General features: G+C 45.7%; 1 protein-coding gene across 1 annotated transcript in view; it reads left to right on the top strand.

Moving 5' to 3' along the window:
* LOC105009296 (obscurin-like) overlaps positions 1-13,558 on the top strand; it is a 51,905-nt gene extending 38,347 nt beyond the window's left edge. The window contains exons 5-16 of the mRNA XM_034290644.1: positions 3,563-3,883; positions 3,968-4,246; positions 5,377-5,490; positions 5,592-5,616; positions 6,802-6,887; positions 7,203-7,238; positions 12,211-12,225; positions 12,649-12,735; positions 12,823-12,885; positions 12,988-13,062; positions 13,197-13,259; positions 13,363-13,558. Of these exons, the coding sequence (XP_034146535.1) occupies positions 3,563-3,883; positions 3,968-4,246; positions 5,377-5,490; positions 5,592-5,616; positions 6,802-6,887; positions 7,203-7,238; positions 12,211-12,225; positions 12,649-12,735; positions 12,823-12,885; positions 12,988-13,062; positions 13,197-13,259; positions 13,363-13,370 (1,172 nt within the window). The 3' untranslated portion in view covers positions 13,371-13,558. The remainder of the gene's footprint in view (positions 1-3,562; positions 3,884-3,967; positions 4,247-5,376; positions 5,491-5,591; positions 5,617-6,801; positions 6,888-7,202; positions 7,239-12,210; positions 12,226-12,648; positions 12,736-12,822; positions 12,886-12,987; positions 13,063-13,196; positions 13,260-13,362) is intronic.
* The last annotated feature ends 4,726 nt before the right edge of the window (positions 13,559-18,284 follow it).

Raw genomic sequence — 18,284 nt, 5'->3', positions numbered from 1 at the left:
ATTCATTATTAGCGGTCGGGGACAGTGCCTCTGGGATGGCAGACCGGGGTGGTGGTCCCTCTTTTTAAGAAGGGGGACCGGAGGGTGTGTTCCAACTATAGGGGGATCACACTTCTCAGCCTCCCTGGGAAAGTCTATGCCAGGGTTCTGGAGAGGAGAATACGGCCGATAGTAGAACCTCGGATTCAGGAGGAACAGTGTGGTTTTCGTCCGGGCCGTGGAACACTGGACCAGCTCTATACCCTCTACGGGGTGTTGGAGGGTTCATGGGAGTTTGCCCAACCAATCCACATGTGTTTTGTGGATTTGGAGAAAGCATTCGACTGTGTCCCTCGCGGCATCTTGTGGAGGGTGCTTGGGGAATATGGGGTCCTGGGTCCTTTGCTAAGGGCTGTCAGGTCCCTGTACAACCGAAGCAGGAGCTTGGTCCGCATTGCCGGCAGTAAGTCAGACTTGTTCCCAGTGCATGTTGGACTCCGGCAGGGCTGCCCTTTGTCACCGGTTCTGTTCGTAATTTTTATGGACAGAATTTCTAGGCGCAGCCAGGGGCCGGAGGGTGTCAGGTTTGGGGACCACACAATTTCGTCTCTGCTCTTTGCAGATGATGTTGTCGTGTTGGCTCCTATTAACCAGGACCTTCAGCATGCACTGGGACGGTTTGCAGCCGAGTGTGAAGCGGTGGGGATGAAAATCAGTACCTCCAAATCCGAGGCCATGGTCCTCAGTTGGAAAAGGGTGGCTTGCCCACTTCAGGTTGGTGGAGAGTGCCTGCCTCAAGTGGAGGAGTTTAAGTATCTTGTTCACGAGTGAGGGAAGGATGGAACGGGAGATTGACAGATGGATCGGTGCAGCTTCTGCAGTAATGCAGTCGATGTATCGGTCTGTCGTGGTGAAGAAAGAGCTGAGCCGCAAGGCGAAGCTCTCGATTTACCAGTCAATCTACGTTCCTACACTCACCTATGGTCATGAGCTTTGGGTCATGACCGAAAGGACAAGATCCCGGATACAGGCGGCCGAAATGAGCTTTCTCTGCAGGGTGGCTGGTCAATCCCTTAGAGATAGGGTGAGAAGCTCGGTCACCCGGGAGGAGCTCAGAGTAGAGCCGCTGCTCCTCCACATCGAGAGGGGTCAGCTGAGGTGGCTTGGGCATCTTTTTCAGATGCCTCCGGAACGCCTTCCTGGGAAGGTGTTCCGGTCCCGTCCCACCGGGAAGAGACCCCGGGGAAGACCTAGGACACGCTGGAGGGACTATGTCTCCCGGCTGGCCTGGGAACGCCTCGGTGTCCCCCCGGAAGAGCTAGAGGGAGTGTCTGGGGAGAGGGAAGTCTGGGCATCCCTGCTTAGACTGCTGCCCCCGCGACCCGGCCCCGGATAAGCGGAAGAAGATGGATGGGGCTGCTCATTCCACTAATATATGGGACAGGTTTTTGAAGAAAAACTCCTTAAATACCAGTATATACCTCATGTGAAGATGGGTGCAGGTTGGGGGTCTTTGTCCGACTTATCAATTTAATGTTGGCTAGATTATATTTAGTTTCATCCGTTAAGAACAGCCTGGTTGTATGTCAATGTTAAGAACAGCCTGGTTGTATGTCAATGTTAAGAACAGTCTGAGTGTGTGGCAAAGCAGGTACTTTATTGTAGCATTGAGTTCATTTGTGTTGGTAACATTTAAATGTTGGCAGATGTTTTACTTTTTTTTTTTATTATGTTTGAATTGTGTGAATTATGTACAATGTGATGCTTTGATTACATCTCAGGTTTCTATTCTTTATTCTAGTAATATTGAGCAACTAACCAGGGTCAAGCCTTTTATCCAAACATAAGATGTTAATCTGAAAATAAACATTGCATCATCTGCTAATATATGGTTTCTTTAGCAGATGATGTTCAGGTCCCTAGCTTTCATTTCTCTTTTTGTCCATGTTTTGATGAGGAGGGTTGATCTAACTAAACTCTTGTCATATAGGAAGTAGAGTGGTTTGTAAGTACAACTGTTGTTCAGAGTGAGTTTCTCGTCACCAAGACAGAATGGATCACATCTGTCTCTGTATTCAACTCTGTGAGTACTGATGTTCTATTTTTTTGATTGTCATGAGTTCAGAGTACACTAAGATAAATATTACTACTCTATTACTACAGCACAGTGTACATTACTTTATTTTTACTGTACTGTAATGAATGTCTCTATTTTTGTTGTAGTACTGAATGCCCTCATTTACTGTGGTCACTCTCAAGGTAATTCATTCATACCTCCATCTCTTTGTGCATAATCCTATTTTGTCTCTTTCACTGCCTTAATTTTCTCAAGTCCATTTGTACTAAATAGGTAATTTAGTAGTGTATTTATTTAAGAGAAGTCTATACATTATCTAATTATGGCTGATACTGAAGGTAATTGTACTATGATGGTTTTGTTTGTGTAGATAAACTAAAGCCTGTAGTGACACTAAAGCCCAACAGTCAAATATTCAGAGGAGAGACTGTCACTATCAGATGTGTCATAGAAGGAGGAGACTCTGACTGGGTGTGTGACTTTTATAAGAATGGTCAGTCAGTTTACTCTGACACAAAGCCTGAATACAGAATCAGTCCTGTCTACACATCTCACAGTGGTGAATATCATTGTATCAGAAAACACAGAAGTGTCCAATATGATTCTGAGTGGAGTGATGGAGTAAAACTGAAAGTGTTTTGTAAGATCATCTCTATTTATATTTTGTTGTTTTATTCATAGTGGTGATTGAGTTATCCCCTTAAACATAGTTTAATACCAACAGCTAATAAGCCAAATGTCACACTGACCTGTACTGTAGAGTCTTCTGGATGGAGGTTTTACTGGTACAGACACAGACAAGACTCTGAACCATTAGCTACAACCTCTGGATCCTCCTACACACTCAGCCAGGTCAGTGTCTCTGATGGAGGACAGTACAGGTGTAGAGCTGGGAGAGGAGACCCTGTCTACTACACCCAGTACAGTGAACCAGTCCACATACAGGTTACTGGTGAGTCCAAGCATGTTGTATTGAAATTAGCTGTCTAACATGAACGGAAAGTCATTTATGTCATAATATTTAGCCAGCTTACTCTATCACTTTAATTCTAGCTCTCGTATAGTAATGTGTACGTACATTGATACATTCAAAATCATGTCTCTGTAAATTCAGTTGAGTTAGTTGTCTGTGTTTTTTCTGTCCAGAGAGATCTGTTGCTGTTCTGACCCTCCAACCTAACTGGACCCAGATATTCAGAAGAGAGACTGTCACTCTCAGATGTGACATACAGGGGGGAGGAGACACTGACTGGGAGTATAACTTCTATAAGAATGGTCAGTCAGTTTACTCTGACACAAAGCCTGAGTACAGAATCAGTCCTGTCTACACATCTCATACTGGGTCATATACCTGTATGGGTGTAAAGGGAAACAAGGAATCCAAAACCAGTGATGTTGCACAACTGACCGTGTCATGTAAGGATATCCAATAATGTTAACATCTTAATGGCAAACTAGAATACTTTGTGAGATTGACAGTTTGGTACTGGTCCCGTCTCCTCACAGATCAATCCAAGGCTGTCCTGAGTATCTCTCCTCAGTGGATGAACCCTGGAGACTCAGTGACTCTGAACTGTAAAGTTAAAGAGTCGTCTACAGGCTGGAGGTTCTCCTGGTACAAGACTGTTCCCTACAGAGCTGGGTTACCCTCTCTATTGGACAAGTCCTACTCTGTAGAGACCCTATCTGGATATGGGACTACTGAAGAGTCTTACACTCTGAGTCCTGCTGGTCCTACTGACACAGGAGGATATGTGTGTAGAGCTGGGAGAGGAGACCCAGTCTATTACACAGACTACAGTGAACCTCAGTTTCTCTGGTCAGGAGGTAAGTACATTCAATTATATTTAGGTTACCCCCATGTGCACAAAATGAAGGATTAGAGGTTTGACTCTGTCTGTCTTTGTTCAGATCTGCAGTCTTCAGTGTCTGTCAGAATAAATCCCAACAGAACTCAACACTTTACATCAAAGTCTCTCTCACTGACCTGTGATCTGAAGGGGAACTCTACTGGATGGAGACTGATGAGATACACAGAGACAGGAGTGGAGTCAGGGTGTTCCCCTAACTGGAGATCAATAACAGGGTCCACATGTACCATCACCTCCACAGACACAGGGGACAGTGGAGTGTACTGGTGTGAGTCTGGATCAGGACAGTACAGTAATGCTGTCAACATCACAGTGTCTGGTAGGTCCATGGGGCAGTCATTTTATTATTCCAATATGAGTTATTATGTATTATTCTGTAACTGAATGATGGAAGCTCTTATGCCAGTGAATAAGTGCTGATTCCAGTTTGACAGTGTTATTTTTACATTATGTTACACATGTAATGATGTGATCCTAGAGAGCCCTGTCCATTCTCTGACTGAAGGAGACTCTGTGACTCTTCTCTGTATACATCGAAATCAACCACACACTAACCCCAAGGCTGATTTCTACAAAGATGGAGTACCTATTAGTAATCAGACCACAGGAGAGATGACCATCCCTACAGTATCTAAGTCAGATGAAGGTTTCTATAAATGTAAATCTGATCAAATAGAATCTCCTGAAAGCTGGGTGACAGTGAGAGGTGAGAAATGGTTCATGATCAGATTACATTTCCATCAGTGGGATGTGTGAGGGTTGAGTGAGGAACAGGCAAAAAGGAAAACAACATCAGAGCAAATACGCAGCTTTAGGCTGAGTCCCATCTATAGAAAAACGTCAACATGCGGTTCTCCAACAAAGAAACAACAATCCATACATAAGACATCACAAACAACCTTTATATACAGAAGTAAATAGGTGATTGGGAGCAGGTGTGTCCGTGGGGTGTGTCTCTGACATCAGTCTCCTGCTGGTGGTTAGTACACCGATGAGGTGGAGCACTGGAGAGGAGCTGGTGTTACACAACATCATAAGGAACAGGTGTTACACAACATCATGAGGAGCAGGTGTTACACAACATCATGAGGAGCAGGTGTTACACAACATCATGAGGAGCAGGTGTTACACAACATCATGAGGAGCAGATGTTATAATCAGTGATAGTAATGTACTGGTAACATGATATCATGATTAAAGTGTCTTTAAGTCAGTGGTAGTCAGTGATTTGTAATGTAGAATTAACATTAAATTATGATTACAGTGTCTTTTTGTCAATGGATGTCAGTGATTTGTAATGTAGTGTTATTTGAACATGTATAGATTCTGCTGTCCTGCAGGTGGACTAAACAGAAATATATATGCTGTATCCAAAGCATAATGAAACATGTCCCCCACTTTATTTTATTTACTGTGACTATATTCTGCATTGTGCTGTTCTCTCTCCAGTTCTACCTTCTGGTTGCTCTACATCAGTCCTAGTAAGAGTGGTTGGGGGTCTGGTTGTTGCTGCTGTTCTGCTGACCATCTTGTTCCTGTTGTGTCAATATAAAAAAAAGAAAGGTGATAGTTTTACTTGTCCTAACTTTTATGGTCATGTTTTTAAGACACACCAGTTCAAATCATAAATTACCTGATATAATAGTGTGTATTTGTATTTACAGATTCCTGTTCTAATAGACGTTTCTGGTGAGTACACCTGTCTCTAATACAGTGAGGGAAAGAATCCCCTGCTGATTTTGTCCAAATTTGCCCACTGACAATAATTCTATAATTTTAATGGTATAAGTATAATTTTAATGGTAGGCTTATTTGAACAGTGAGAGACAGAATAACAACAAAAGAATCCAGAAAAACGCATGTGAAAAATTTAATGAATTGATTAGCATTTTAATGAGTGAAATAAGTATTCGGCCCCTCGGCAATCATCAAGATTTCTGACTCCCAGATGTCTTTTAAACAGGTAACGAACTGAGATTAGGAGCACACTCTTAAAGGGAGTGCTCCTAATCTCAGCTTGTTACCTGTATAAAAGACACCTGCCCACAGAAGCAATCAATCAATCAGATTCCAAACTCTCCACCATGGCCAAGACCAAAGAGCAGTCCAAGGATGTCAGGGACAAGATTGTAGACCTGTAATGGATTACAAGACCATCGCTAAGCAGCTTGGTGAGAAGATGACAACAGTTGGCGTGATTATTCGCAAATGGAAGAAACACAAAAGAACTGCCAATCTCCCCCGGTCTGGGGCTCCATGCAAGATCTCACTTTGTGGAGTTGCAACGATTATGAGAATGGCAAAGAATCAGCCCAGGACTACACTGGAGGATCTTGTCAATGATCTCAAGGCAGCTGGGACCATAGTCACCATCAGTCATGCTGGATTGTATTCCAGCATGACGATGACCCAAAACACACGGCGAAGGCAACAAAGGAATGGCTCCAGAAGAAGCACATTAAGGTCCTGGAGTGGCCTAGCCAGTCTCCAGACCATAATCCCATAGAAAATCTGTGGAGGGAGCTGAAGGTTTGAGCTGCCAGACATCTGCCAAATGTATGCAAACCTGGTGGCCATCTACAAGAAAAGTCTGACCTCTGCGATTGCCAACAAGGGATTTGCCACCAAGTACTAAGTCATGTTTTGCAGAGAGGTCGAATACTTATTTCACTCATTTAAATGCATTTTTTTTGGTTGTTCTTCTGTCTATCACTGTTCAAATAAACCTACCATTAAAATGATAGACTGATAATTTCTTTGTCAGTGGGCAAACGTACAAAATCAGCAGGGGATCAAATAATTTTTTTCTCTCACTGTATATGTTAATTAGTACATTTTTGTCTGTATTCTTCATTAGTATTTCTCTCCCTGTAGGCCCGTCCATCCCCAAGGCACCAACCAAGACCCCCAACAGGACCAAGGATCTACCCAGGTTCAGTCTCCTGATGCTGGGTTTACAGGTCAGCAGTATGGTCAGTCTCCTGATGCTGGATATAAAGGCCAGTATGGTCAGTCTCCTGATGCTGGGTATACAGGTCAGTAGTACGGTCAGTCTCCTGATGCTGGGTATACAGGTCAGTAGTATGGTCAGTCTCCTGATGCTGGGTATACAGGTCAGTAGTATGGTCAGTCTCCTGATGCTGGGTATACAGGTCAGTAGTATGGTCAGTCTCTAACTGTCTCTTAACCACCCACTCTGTAGTACATGTTACTGTATTCTTTGTCTTTAGGAATACTGAGAAGATAATTAACTTTGTCTCTCATTTGACCAACAGGTAACGATAACATCTACAACATGATGAATCTATCAGGCAACTGTGACAACTGCGACCTCTGCTGGTTCACCTCCCCCTGCAGCGGGCGGGCCCCAGCGGTCGACGTCACCTGCTTTCTGACGCCACCGTCTTCATCATACATTTCACCTGTGTCTCGTTTGTGCACCTGTTCCTCATCATCGCTGTTTCCCCCGGTATATATGTTCCCTCTGCTCCCCCTGTCTTTGTGTGTAAATGTCTCTACTAAATGGAAGAGCTGTTCAACGCTTTGTTATACCTGTACTGATTTCTCTCGCTGAGAAACATTAAACCTTCATTCCATCACGCCTTCTCCGGTTCCTCCTTGCTCCTCTCAACCCCCGAAGCCGTGACAGAATTACACACCAAATATACAACAGCAAGGATATGGAGCCCACGGGAGCCACAGGCGAGGTCGGTGTTGCGGAGGCGGTCCAGGTACATTCAACGATGCTGGCCAGCCTAGGCGCTGCAATGGACAATGTCTTAAAAGCGGTGCAGCGCCTAGAGCTGAGCCAGCAGACCCCCGCAGCACCGGCCGTTTCTCCGCCTGCCCCTGCCGTGCCGCCGAGCATGGGGGCACTGCATCTCCCCTTACCCAGGGATTTCGACGGGGCGGCGGACCGCTGCCAGGGATTCCTTCTACAGCTGGACATCGCGCTCCAGGCGATGCACCCTGCGCCGACCGAGGCACAGAAGATCACCTCGCTCGTCTCCTGCCTGTCCGGAAAAGCCCTGGAGTGGGCCACCGCCGTCTGGAACACCGAGCAGCCCACCCAGGGCAGCTACGCCGAGTTCACCCGCCGCTTCCGAGCCGTGTTCGACCATCCACACGAAGGAAGAGAGGCGGGTGAACGGCTGTTCCACCTACGGCAGGGGACGAGGTCGGCGCAGGAGTTCGCACTGGAGTTCCGGACCCTGGCAGCGGGATCAGGGTGGAACGAACGGGCTCAAATCGACCATTACCGTTGCAGCCTTCGCGAGGACGTCCGGAGGGAGCTGGCTTGTCGAGACGTGTCCCTCTCCTTCGATCAGCTGGTTGACATGTCCATCCGTCTCGACAACCTGCTGGCTGCCCGAGGACGTCCCGGAAGAGGCCCGTCCGTTCCACCCTGCCAACCTGACACCGCCGTCCCCATGGAATTGGGGACGGCTGCACTGCCGGGCAGACGTCGGGGAGGGCAGGTGCGGAGTGCCTCCAAGGGGCGACGAGGCCGTACTACTGCACCACACCGCACCTCCCTCCCTGAGTCGAGAGGCGACAGGCATGGCACTTCCGCGTCACCCCAGGTAGCACATGCACATTCGCCACTAACCTCTTCCCTCTCTATGTGCACTGTTCCTGTTAGGTTCCCCGGCTTTCCGCTGATTTCCCGGTGTAAGGCGCTGGTAGACTCAGGCGCAGCTGGGAATTTCATGGATAGGTCTTTTGCCCTGCGGTCACGCATACCCCTCCAGGTCCTCGCCACCCCCCTGCCCGTGAGAGCTTTAGACAGCCGGCCACTAGGGTCAGGTCTGGTCACGAGTTGCACTGTTCCCCTCCTCCTGATTACCGACAGCCGACACAGCGAAACCATTTCATTTCACATCATCGACTCACCCACGTTCCCAGTCGTTTTAGGTTTCCCCTGGTTGTCCCTACACGACCCCTTCATCTCCTGGTCTAGTCGACGTCTGTCGGGGTGGTCGCGGAAGTGCCAGGGTAGGTGTTTGGGTGTTTCCGTTGGCTCGACCTCGGTGGAAAGTCCAGACAGTGCGCCCGCCGTGCCCATTCCCCCCGAATACAGGGACTTGGCTACGGTTTTCTCCAAAGCCAAGGCTGCTGTGTTGCCACCACACCGGCTGGGGGATTGTGCGATAGACCTCGTTGATGGAGCCGCACTCCCGAAGGGTCACGTGTATCCACTGTCCCGCACCGAAACGGAGACTATGAACGCCTACGTTACGGAAGCGTTGGAACAGGGCTACATCAGGCCCTCCAAGTCACAGGTCTCCTCGAGTTTCTTTTTTGTGAAAAAGAAGGACGGTGGTTTGCGCCCGTGCATCGATTACCGGGCGCTGAACAAGATCACCATTCCGTTCCGCTACCCTCTCCCTTTGATCTCTGCGGAGGTGGAGAGGATGCACGGGGCCCGCTTTTTCACTAAATTAGACCTCAGGAGTGCCTATAACCTGGTGCGTATCCGGGAAGGAGACGAGTGGAAAACCGCTTTTAGTACCACGTCTGGCCATTACGAGTATTTAGTGATGCCGTACGGGTTGATGAATGCTCCTTCAGTCTTCCAGTCATTCGTCAACGACGTATTCCGGGACTTGTTGTGCGAAGGAGTGGTAGTGTATATTGATGACATCTTGATATTCACTGCCACCCGCGCCAAACATGTCTCGTTAGTGCGCAGAGTGCTGGCTCGACTGCTGGAGCATGACCTGTACGTGAAAGCCGAGAAGTGTCTGTTTTTCCAGTCGTCTGTGTCCTTCCTGGGATATCGCTTTTCCAGCACAGGTGTGGCTATGGAGGAGCCTCACATTGACGCCGTGCGTAATTGGCCGACCCCAACCACGGTTAAGGACGTGCAACGTTTCTTAGGCTTCTCTAATTACTATAGGAGGTTTATCCGGGGCTTTAGCCAGGTCGCGGCTCCGATCACCTCCCTTCTGAAGGGGGGGGCGACCCGGTTGCGGTGGACCGTGGACGCGGAGCGGGCGTTTGTGGAACTGAAACACCGTTTCACCACCGCTCCGGTCCTGGCCCATCCCGACCCGTCGCTCCAGTTCATCGTGGAGGTGGACGCGTCCGATTGTGGGCTCGGTGCCATCCTCTCCCAACGGACGGGGTGTCGTAACACGCTCCGTCCCTGTGCCTTCTTCTCCCAGAAGCTCAGTGCGGCGGAGCGGAACTACGACATTGGTGATCGTGAGCTGCTGGCCGTGGTTCGAGCTCTGTCGGCGTGGAGGCACTGGTTAGAGGGGGCTAAACACCCTTTCCTCGTCTGGACTGACCACCGGAACCTGGAGTACATGCGGGCAGCGAGGAGGCTGACCCCTCGCCAGGCAAGGTGGGCTATGTTCTTCACCCGGTTTGTGTTTACTCTCACCTACAGGCCGGGGAGTAAGAACGTCGGGGCTGACGCGCTGTCCCGCCAGCATGACACGGGGGAGAGGCCAGTGGATGATGCTCCCGTGCTCCCGGAGTCATGCATCGTGGCACCGGTGGTATGGGAACTGGACGCGGACATCGCCGGAGCGCAGCGCGACGAGCCCTCTCCGCCCACATGCCCTGAGGGCCGTACGTATGTGCCGGCGTCTGTCCGCGACCGCCTCATCTACTGGGCGCATACATCTCCCTCCTCCGGTCATCCTGGCATCGGGCCAACAGTGCGCGCCCTGGCCGGTAAGTACTGGTGGCCCACTTTAGCCAAGGACGTGAGGGTATACGTCTCTTCCTGCTCGGTGTGTGCCCAGAGTAAGGCACCCCGGCACCTACCTGTGGGCAAGTTGCACCCCTTGCCCATTCCACAACGGCCATGGTCCCACATTTCTGTTGATTTCTTGACGGATCTCCCCCCTTCCCAGGGCCATACCACCATCCTGGTCGTTGTGGATCGGTTCTCGAAGTCCTGCCGCCTCTTGCCTCTGCCCGGCCTTCCTACTGCCCTACAGACCGCGGAGGCCCTGTTCACACACGTCTTCCGGCACTATGGGGTGCCCGAGGACATCGTGTCTGACCGGGGTCCCCAATTCACGTCTAGGGTGTGGAAGGCATTTATGCAGCACCTGGGGATCTCGGTCAGCCTGACCTCGGGCTACCATCCCCAGTCCAACGGGCAGGTGGAACGGGTCAATCAAGAAGTGGGTAGGTTCCTCCGGTCCTACTGCCAGGACCGGCCGGGGGAGTGGGCAGAGTTTCTGCCGTGGGCAGAATACGCACTGAATTCTCTGCACCACTCCTCCACGGGCGTGACGCCGTTCCAGTGCGTCCTGGGCTACCAGCCGGTCCTGGCGCCGTGGACGCCGAGCCAGACCGGTACCCCTGCGGTGGACGACTGGTTCCGGCGGGCAGCGGGCACATGGGAGGCAGTACAATCCCGCCTCCGGCTCGCTGTCCGCCGTCAAAAGACCTATGCAGACCGCCACCGCGGGGAGGCCCCGGTGTATCGGCCGGGCGACCGGGTCTGGCTCTCGTCCAGGGACCTGCCCCTCCGCCTGCCCTGCCGGAAGCTGGCCCCGCGGTTTGTGGGGCCTTTTAAAGTCCTGAGGAGAGTCAACGAGGTAACATATCGGTTACGCCTTCCCCCCGACTACCGTATTAACCCCTCGTTTCATGTGTCTCTCCTCAGGCCGGTGGTGGATGGTCCCCTCCAGGGGTGTGAGGTGCGGGAGGTGCCCCCTCCCCCTCTGGACATCGAGGGGGCCCCGGCGTACTCTGTCCGCTCCATCATCGACTCGAGGCGCCGGGCGGGGGGCCTCCAGTACCTCGTGGAGTGGGAGGGGTACGGCCCGGAGGAGCGGAGCTGGGTTCCGGTGAAGGACGTCCTGGCTCCCGTCCTTGTCCGCGACTTCCATCAGCGTCGGCCGGACCGCCCTGCTCCGCGCCCCCCGGGTCGGCCCCGAGGCCGGTGTCGTCGCGCGGCTGGGGCCGCGCGTCAGGGGGGGGGTACTGTGACAACTGCGACCTCTGCTGGTTCACCTCCCCCTGCAGCGGGCGGGCCCCAGCGGTCGACGTCACCTGCTTTCTGACGCCACCGTCTTCATCATACATTTCACCTGTGTCTCGTTTGTGCACCTGTTCCTCATCATCGCTGTTTCCCCCGGTATATATGTTCCCTCTGCTCCCCCTGTCTTTGTGTGTAAATGTCTCTACTAAATGGAAGAGCTGTTCAACGCTTTGTTATACCTGTACTGATTTCTCTCGCTGAGAAACATTAAACCTTCATTCCATCACGCCTTCTCCGGTTCCTCCTTGCTCCTCTCAACCCCCGAAGCCGTGACAGCAACATTGATAATGGTAAACTTTAATGTTATTTTTATCAGTTTGCTTTTCCCCACAATATATATTTGAATCTGTTTTAGATGTGTAAAATCTGTGAACTATGTGAATATTCCCTTTCCTAACATTTACAGTTGCTTTATTTAATATGACAGGTATAAAGAGAGTAATGTTTAAACTGCCTATATTGTAACATATTTATATAGAATCTATAAGTAGTATATCAGTAGAACCACTAGCACATCTCATTTAGCCATGACATTTCAAATTTGAAAGCCATTGGTTTTGATGACACATTGCTCAAATCGTCATATACATGACATTCTGTAACATACACTTATTTGGGAACATTTCTGGCTGATCAGCACCACATTAACATCCAGTGGCCAGAAATGCAGACTGTGCCTTTAATTTAATGAGTGTTCATGTTTTATGTATCAGATTCTGCTGGTGTTTCTGCTGTTGATGGGTCAGGTGATGTGACATATGCCCAGATTCAACCAAAGAGGTTGGACAAGAAAGAAATAGGTGACTCAACCGTACCATACATTAACACAATTATTTATCACTGAATTAAATCTGAATAACAAAAACAAATGATTCACTCCACTTCAGAAAAGCCAGCTGATCCAAATGAAAATAGAGTCCACTCTGAGATGAAGACAATGAAAACTACAGGTAAGAAAAATTCTACATGTGGACAATCAGTCACATTTAAATCTGTGTTTCTGTAGTTTTGGATTAAGATGCAGAACAGGCAATATGCTAATTAATTATCAGCATCGTCTGGACCTGTTGATGTAACCTATGCTGAGATTGATCTCAGAAAGATGATCAAAACCCAGAAGAAGAAAAGTAAAACTGGACATCCCTCTTTGTCTTTTCCCATTCATAACCTCATACCTCTTTAACCCACATTGAATATAGTTTGATAATATTCTGTATATAATAAATATATTACTCTTCTGTTTAATTCCCATCTAATACAGAATCAACAACCCTGCCAGAGTCAGAATCAGTCTATTCTCCAGTAAAGACAGCCAGAATCCAGAGTAAGACTAGATAATATCTCTTGAAAAAGCATGAAAAGAATAGTCTGGTATTAGAGAACATCTAAGTATCTCCTAACATAATCTATGTGTTGATATTTTGCAGGCCCTTGAGGGAGATGAACACAATCACAGAAATGTGACACACACACACATTATCACATTCATGACGGATTTGTTTCAAACTGTGCTATCAACAGATATTTCTTTTTATGTTACTTTTTTAAATGACATGGGGTAATGACAATGGATGATTTATTTGATCATTAATTCATTTCTAATTAATTTGTAAATTAATTGAGATATCTCTTTTATTCTTATAGCTTGCATAAAAACAACAAATGTTTTTGCTTCGTCATTATGGGGTATTGTGTGTGAGTTGATGAGGGAAAAAATATTCACTATATTTTAGAATAAGGCTGTAACGTAACAAAAAGGCTAGAACAATATGAAAAAGGTGAAGGCATCTGAACATTTTCCGAATGCACTGTTTTCCAAATGCACATATATTTAAGCAATAATTTACAAGTGGGATGGTTAATAATCAATACAACATGGCTATGAGCTTTTTTTAGGCAGTCAAAAGTGATACTGTCATAGCTGTGGTATATGGTCAAATTTTCTGCATATACAATTGTAATCCTTCTGCAAATACAATGGCACCCAAAGCTGTTTTACCAAAATAAATAATAAAAAAATACATTTAAATGACCCTATAGTTTAATCATGCAAACCAATACAAGAGAAAATAACTAGTTGGTGCAGTAGGCTATCTAAAAACATGTATGATCATAAAAGTATGTTTAGACTGGTTACATTAAATAAAAGGTTAATAATGATCAACAGTAACCTAGCTTACAGTAACATAGAGCCGTGCACAGTTGTCTTGCTAACTTGCCGTGATTCAAACCTGGAAATTCACAATATCAGATCAAGACGATACCTGACAATTTCAGCTGCCACTGTGCTGACACCTCCCCTCCCCCGTGTTGTCCCTGTCCTTGTCCATCTGGTCATGCTTCCAACCTGGACTAAGTTTAAATAGACTCTGGACTCAGCCCACATGCATTTATTAATTATTAAAATTTGTACTCTTAATATGTTCACCCGGCACAGCCAGAAGAGGACTGGTCACCCCTCTGGGTCCTCTCTAGGTTTCTTCCTAGATTTTGGCCTTTTTAAGGAGTTTTTCCTAGCCACTGAAATTCAACACTACTGTTGTTTGCTCCTTGGGGTTTAAGGCTGGGTGTTTTGTAAAAGCATTGTGACAACTGCTGATGTAAAAAGGGCTTTATAAATACATTTGATTGATTGATTGACACATTATGAATTATGCAAGCACAATCTGGTTTTCAATAAGCCTAGTATGTTACAGTTTAATCCATAAAAGGAAATAGGCTACCAAAAAAACAGACATAATAATTGCATTTTTGGTGCTTGTACTGAAAATGTGGTGAATGCAACTCAACTATTATTTCTAAATAATACATTCAGATCTGTGTTTTATAAGCTATAAACTACATACACAGTATCTCACAAAAGTGAGAAATGACACTGAGAAATGACTCTTTGCTACAATGTAAAGTAGTGAGTGTACAGCATTAACAGTGTACATTTGCTGTCCCCTCAAAATAACACAACACTCAGCCATCTAATTTACACTGTTTGAACTCGTTACCTGTATAAAATATTTATATGTTCCTTTATTATGAGGGGTAATCATTGACCATCTGAACTGCGGTTAACATTATGTAGTATACTTTGTTTAGTCAAAATATTGTTTTTTTCATGTAATGTTCGGTATTGAAATTAATTGGACCTTGGGACTATGACCTGACACCCATAATCTGTTACCACTCTTGAAAAAATTACAATAAGATAGTGTTTTTTATAAATCTTTGTCTCATCCTTTCCTAGAAATATGCACAATAGATTGCTGATGAGTCTTCTTTAATTAAATATACTCCTGTGCATGTGTGTTTGTGTAGAAATAAGAACTTATCTATTTGCACCTTTAATCTGCATCGCGGTTACACAAGGGATATTATTTTCCTTCATTTCATCTACTATTCATTTTAGAACAGCCATCAAATCTCCACAACAACAATTTGAGAAAGGACCCTCTCATAACACACACATTTCCTTTGTTTATTAAATAAATTATGAGTGCGTAGTGTAACTGTCTTACTTCCATTAAAAACAACCTAAAACAATAGCAGAAGTAGCAGAGGTTTGAGGTTTTCGCTCAAACCTAATAGGTTTGAGAGAGAACATTTTCTACCTTTGCTACACAAAGATCTGGATCATTCATGCATGTTATCTGTTTCTTTCTGCTAATCAATGTCACTCATATCGCAAATGATTTATATTAAGCAGTAACACTAGTACAAGAGGAAGGGTTAGGAGGTGTGAACTAGAAACCTTGCAACTAAAGACCCAAGTAAACAACTTGTAATGTCTCCTACTGTCCAGAAGAGTGAAAAACTGAGTATTGCTTTTCAGTGTTTAAGAGCCATGTATTTCTGTATTTAATATGTCTTCGTTTTCATAGCATTACTTTCTTATGGTATCTTTACATATTTATACAGAAACAGAAGTGAAGCTTATGGGCATGTATTTTGACGCATTTTCAAAACAACAAGCCATATTGTAAGTTTGTTTCTTTCATTTCACCCTGATGAAGTTACTTTCACTTTCATAACGACAGACTTCTGTAGGAGGAAACAGCAACACTTTTCCTCTAGCCGTGACGAACCTGTGAGCTGTAGAGTTGCCCACAAAGACTCATGGCACTTTTAGTAAGTGCTTTTAGTAATTATTTTTAAATCGTTGATCATAATACTTTGAAACTGTGTATTGATTAATATGTACTGTAAGCAAGCAAGCGAGTTTATTTATATAGCACAATCCATACATCGAAGCAATTCAATGTGCTTTACAAAGAAAAATATGTGTAAGTACAATAGCATAAAAACAAATACTCAAATGAAAACATCAAAGCAAATGAATACATCATAATAATAAAAAATACAATAAGAAAACATATAAAGATTCAAAGTGGGATAAAAACATAGGAAGCTATAAGGCTAAACAGTGTGGTAAAGTTTAAGTGCTCAGTCATAGGCACGTGAGAAGAGAAGTGTTTTTAACCTGAATTTAAAAAATGTATATGTTTGGGGCACATCTAAGATCTTCTGGTACTTTATTCCAGTTTTGTACAGCATAAGTGCTAAATGCAGCTACTCAATGTTTAGTTTGGACTCTGGGCTCTACTAGCTGACCTGTGTTCATGGATCTAAGAGCCCTGCTCGGTTTATATTCTGCAAACATTTCAGAAATGTATTCGGGTCCTAAACCATGCAGAGATTCATAAACTAAAAGCACAGTTATCGTCACCTATATTATCGTTGTTTCAAAGTCATTCATGAATGAAAGAAAAACTAATGTTGTTGAGCCATGAAATTAAATAGCTTTGGCAGTGTAAAGTTCATCTTCAGTCTCGATAAAAAAATGTTTGCCCAATTCTTATGACTATTTTGAGTAGTAAGTAGATACTAGTAGGCCTATTACTGGTTAATAAGCTGTTAAAACGGCCAGCGGCAAAATATATACAGTTCATAGATGCTATTTCTGGTGGAATTAAACTTAATAAGAAAAGTTAGTCAGTTTGAAATCTATTCTGTAACTGACTGGAAGCCAATGCAAAGATTTAAGAACCGGAGTGATGTGCTCTGTTCTCTTGGTAAACATTCTAGCAGCAGCATTCTGAATGAGCTGCAGCTGTTTTACAGTCTTTTTGGGGAGTCCAGTTATGAGGCCATTACAGTAGTCAACCCTAGAGATAAAAGCATGGATGAGCTCCTCTTGGTCTTTTTGGGACACCAAGCTTTTGATTCTGGCTATATCTTTTAGATAAAAAGATAAAAAGATCGGGAGGCAGATGACATTGTCCCGCCTTTGCTGTTTTGACCTATCAGTTATGCATTTTAAGCTGGGAAAAGTAGCCTATTGCGTTAAAGGAAAAAGGCGGGTCCAACATAAACAAAGCCATAGTAAACTCTGTTCATTACAATTAAACTCAGTAAAAGAAAACATAGGGGATTTGAGCAGATTTCTCTGCTATTGCCTAGCAATTCAAGAGAACCGTGACAGCCCCGCAGAAACGGTTCATTAACGAAAATGGGTGCATGCCAGTTGTTAAAATCTATATCTACTGTAGCCGGTAGCTTGTTTTGGTTGATAGCAATAGCTATCACTACTAAATACATATTACGTATTAACTGATCGATGGTAACTATAGGTCAGAAACCCTGAGCGATCCTTGACTACGCTATATTGTTTCATATATTGTATCGATAGAACTTGAGTGAGACGTTATAGAATTCCTCCCCAGTTCCTGTACTTGTAAAATTAGCTGTTTGTCCGACGTGTTGGTTAAGTTATGGACTATTCAGTATTCTGGTACCTGCTACAAGCATTCCTATTGTTTTTCCACTGTGCTCTGGTTGGCTTTCCACGACAGAGAAGAAAAATAAATAGAACACTGCTCTATTTTTTGCCGTCTGCCGTTCCGCCATAGCCAGCGCTGCCGTCCCGCTTCAAGGTGCGCGGTGGGAAGCCTTTTTTGAATCGCTAGAAATGGAGCGCTTCCGCTTTCTGAACGGCCTGCCACTTATGTGTGAATGATGGGTTACCTGCATGTAATCCGTTCTTCTGGTTGTTCTCAATTGCGAACTACAAACAAACTTTCGAACAAACTGCTGACCACAGGTTTTTCACAGTGGCAGGGGCACAAAGGCCACGGTGGCCGTAGAGCGTACAATGATTTTCGGGACATCACGGCCAGAGCGAAAGGCAATGACGGCCATGGCTGTCATGGCCGCCCTGAAATTCCTAGGTATGGAACTAGGTATGTCCCAATCGGTCCCAATACTGGTATACTAGCTTACTCTATACAAAACAGTACGTACTTCACCATCATCCTCGAAGTACGTACTTGTAGTATGTAGTATGCAATTTGAGATTCAT

Source organism: Esox lucius, chromosome 24 (assembly GCF_011004845.1).
Source record: "Esox lucius isolate fEsoLuc1 chromosome 24, fEsoLuc1.pri, whole genome shotgun sequence".
In the NCBI taxonomy this organism is placed as follows: Eukaryota; Metazoa; Chordata; class Actinopteri; order Esociformes; family Esocidae; genus Esox; species Esox lucius.
This window is presented reverse-complemented; position numbering and strand designations above follow the sequence as displayed.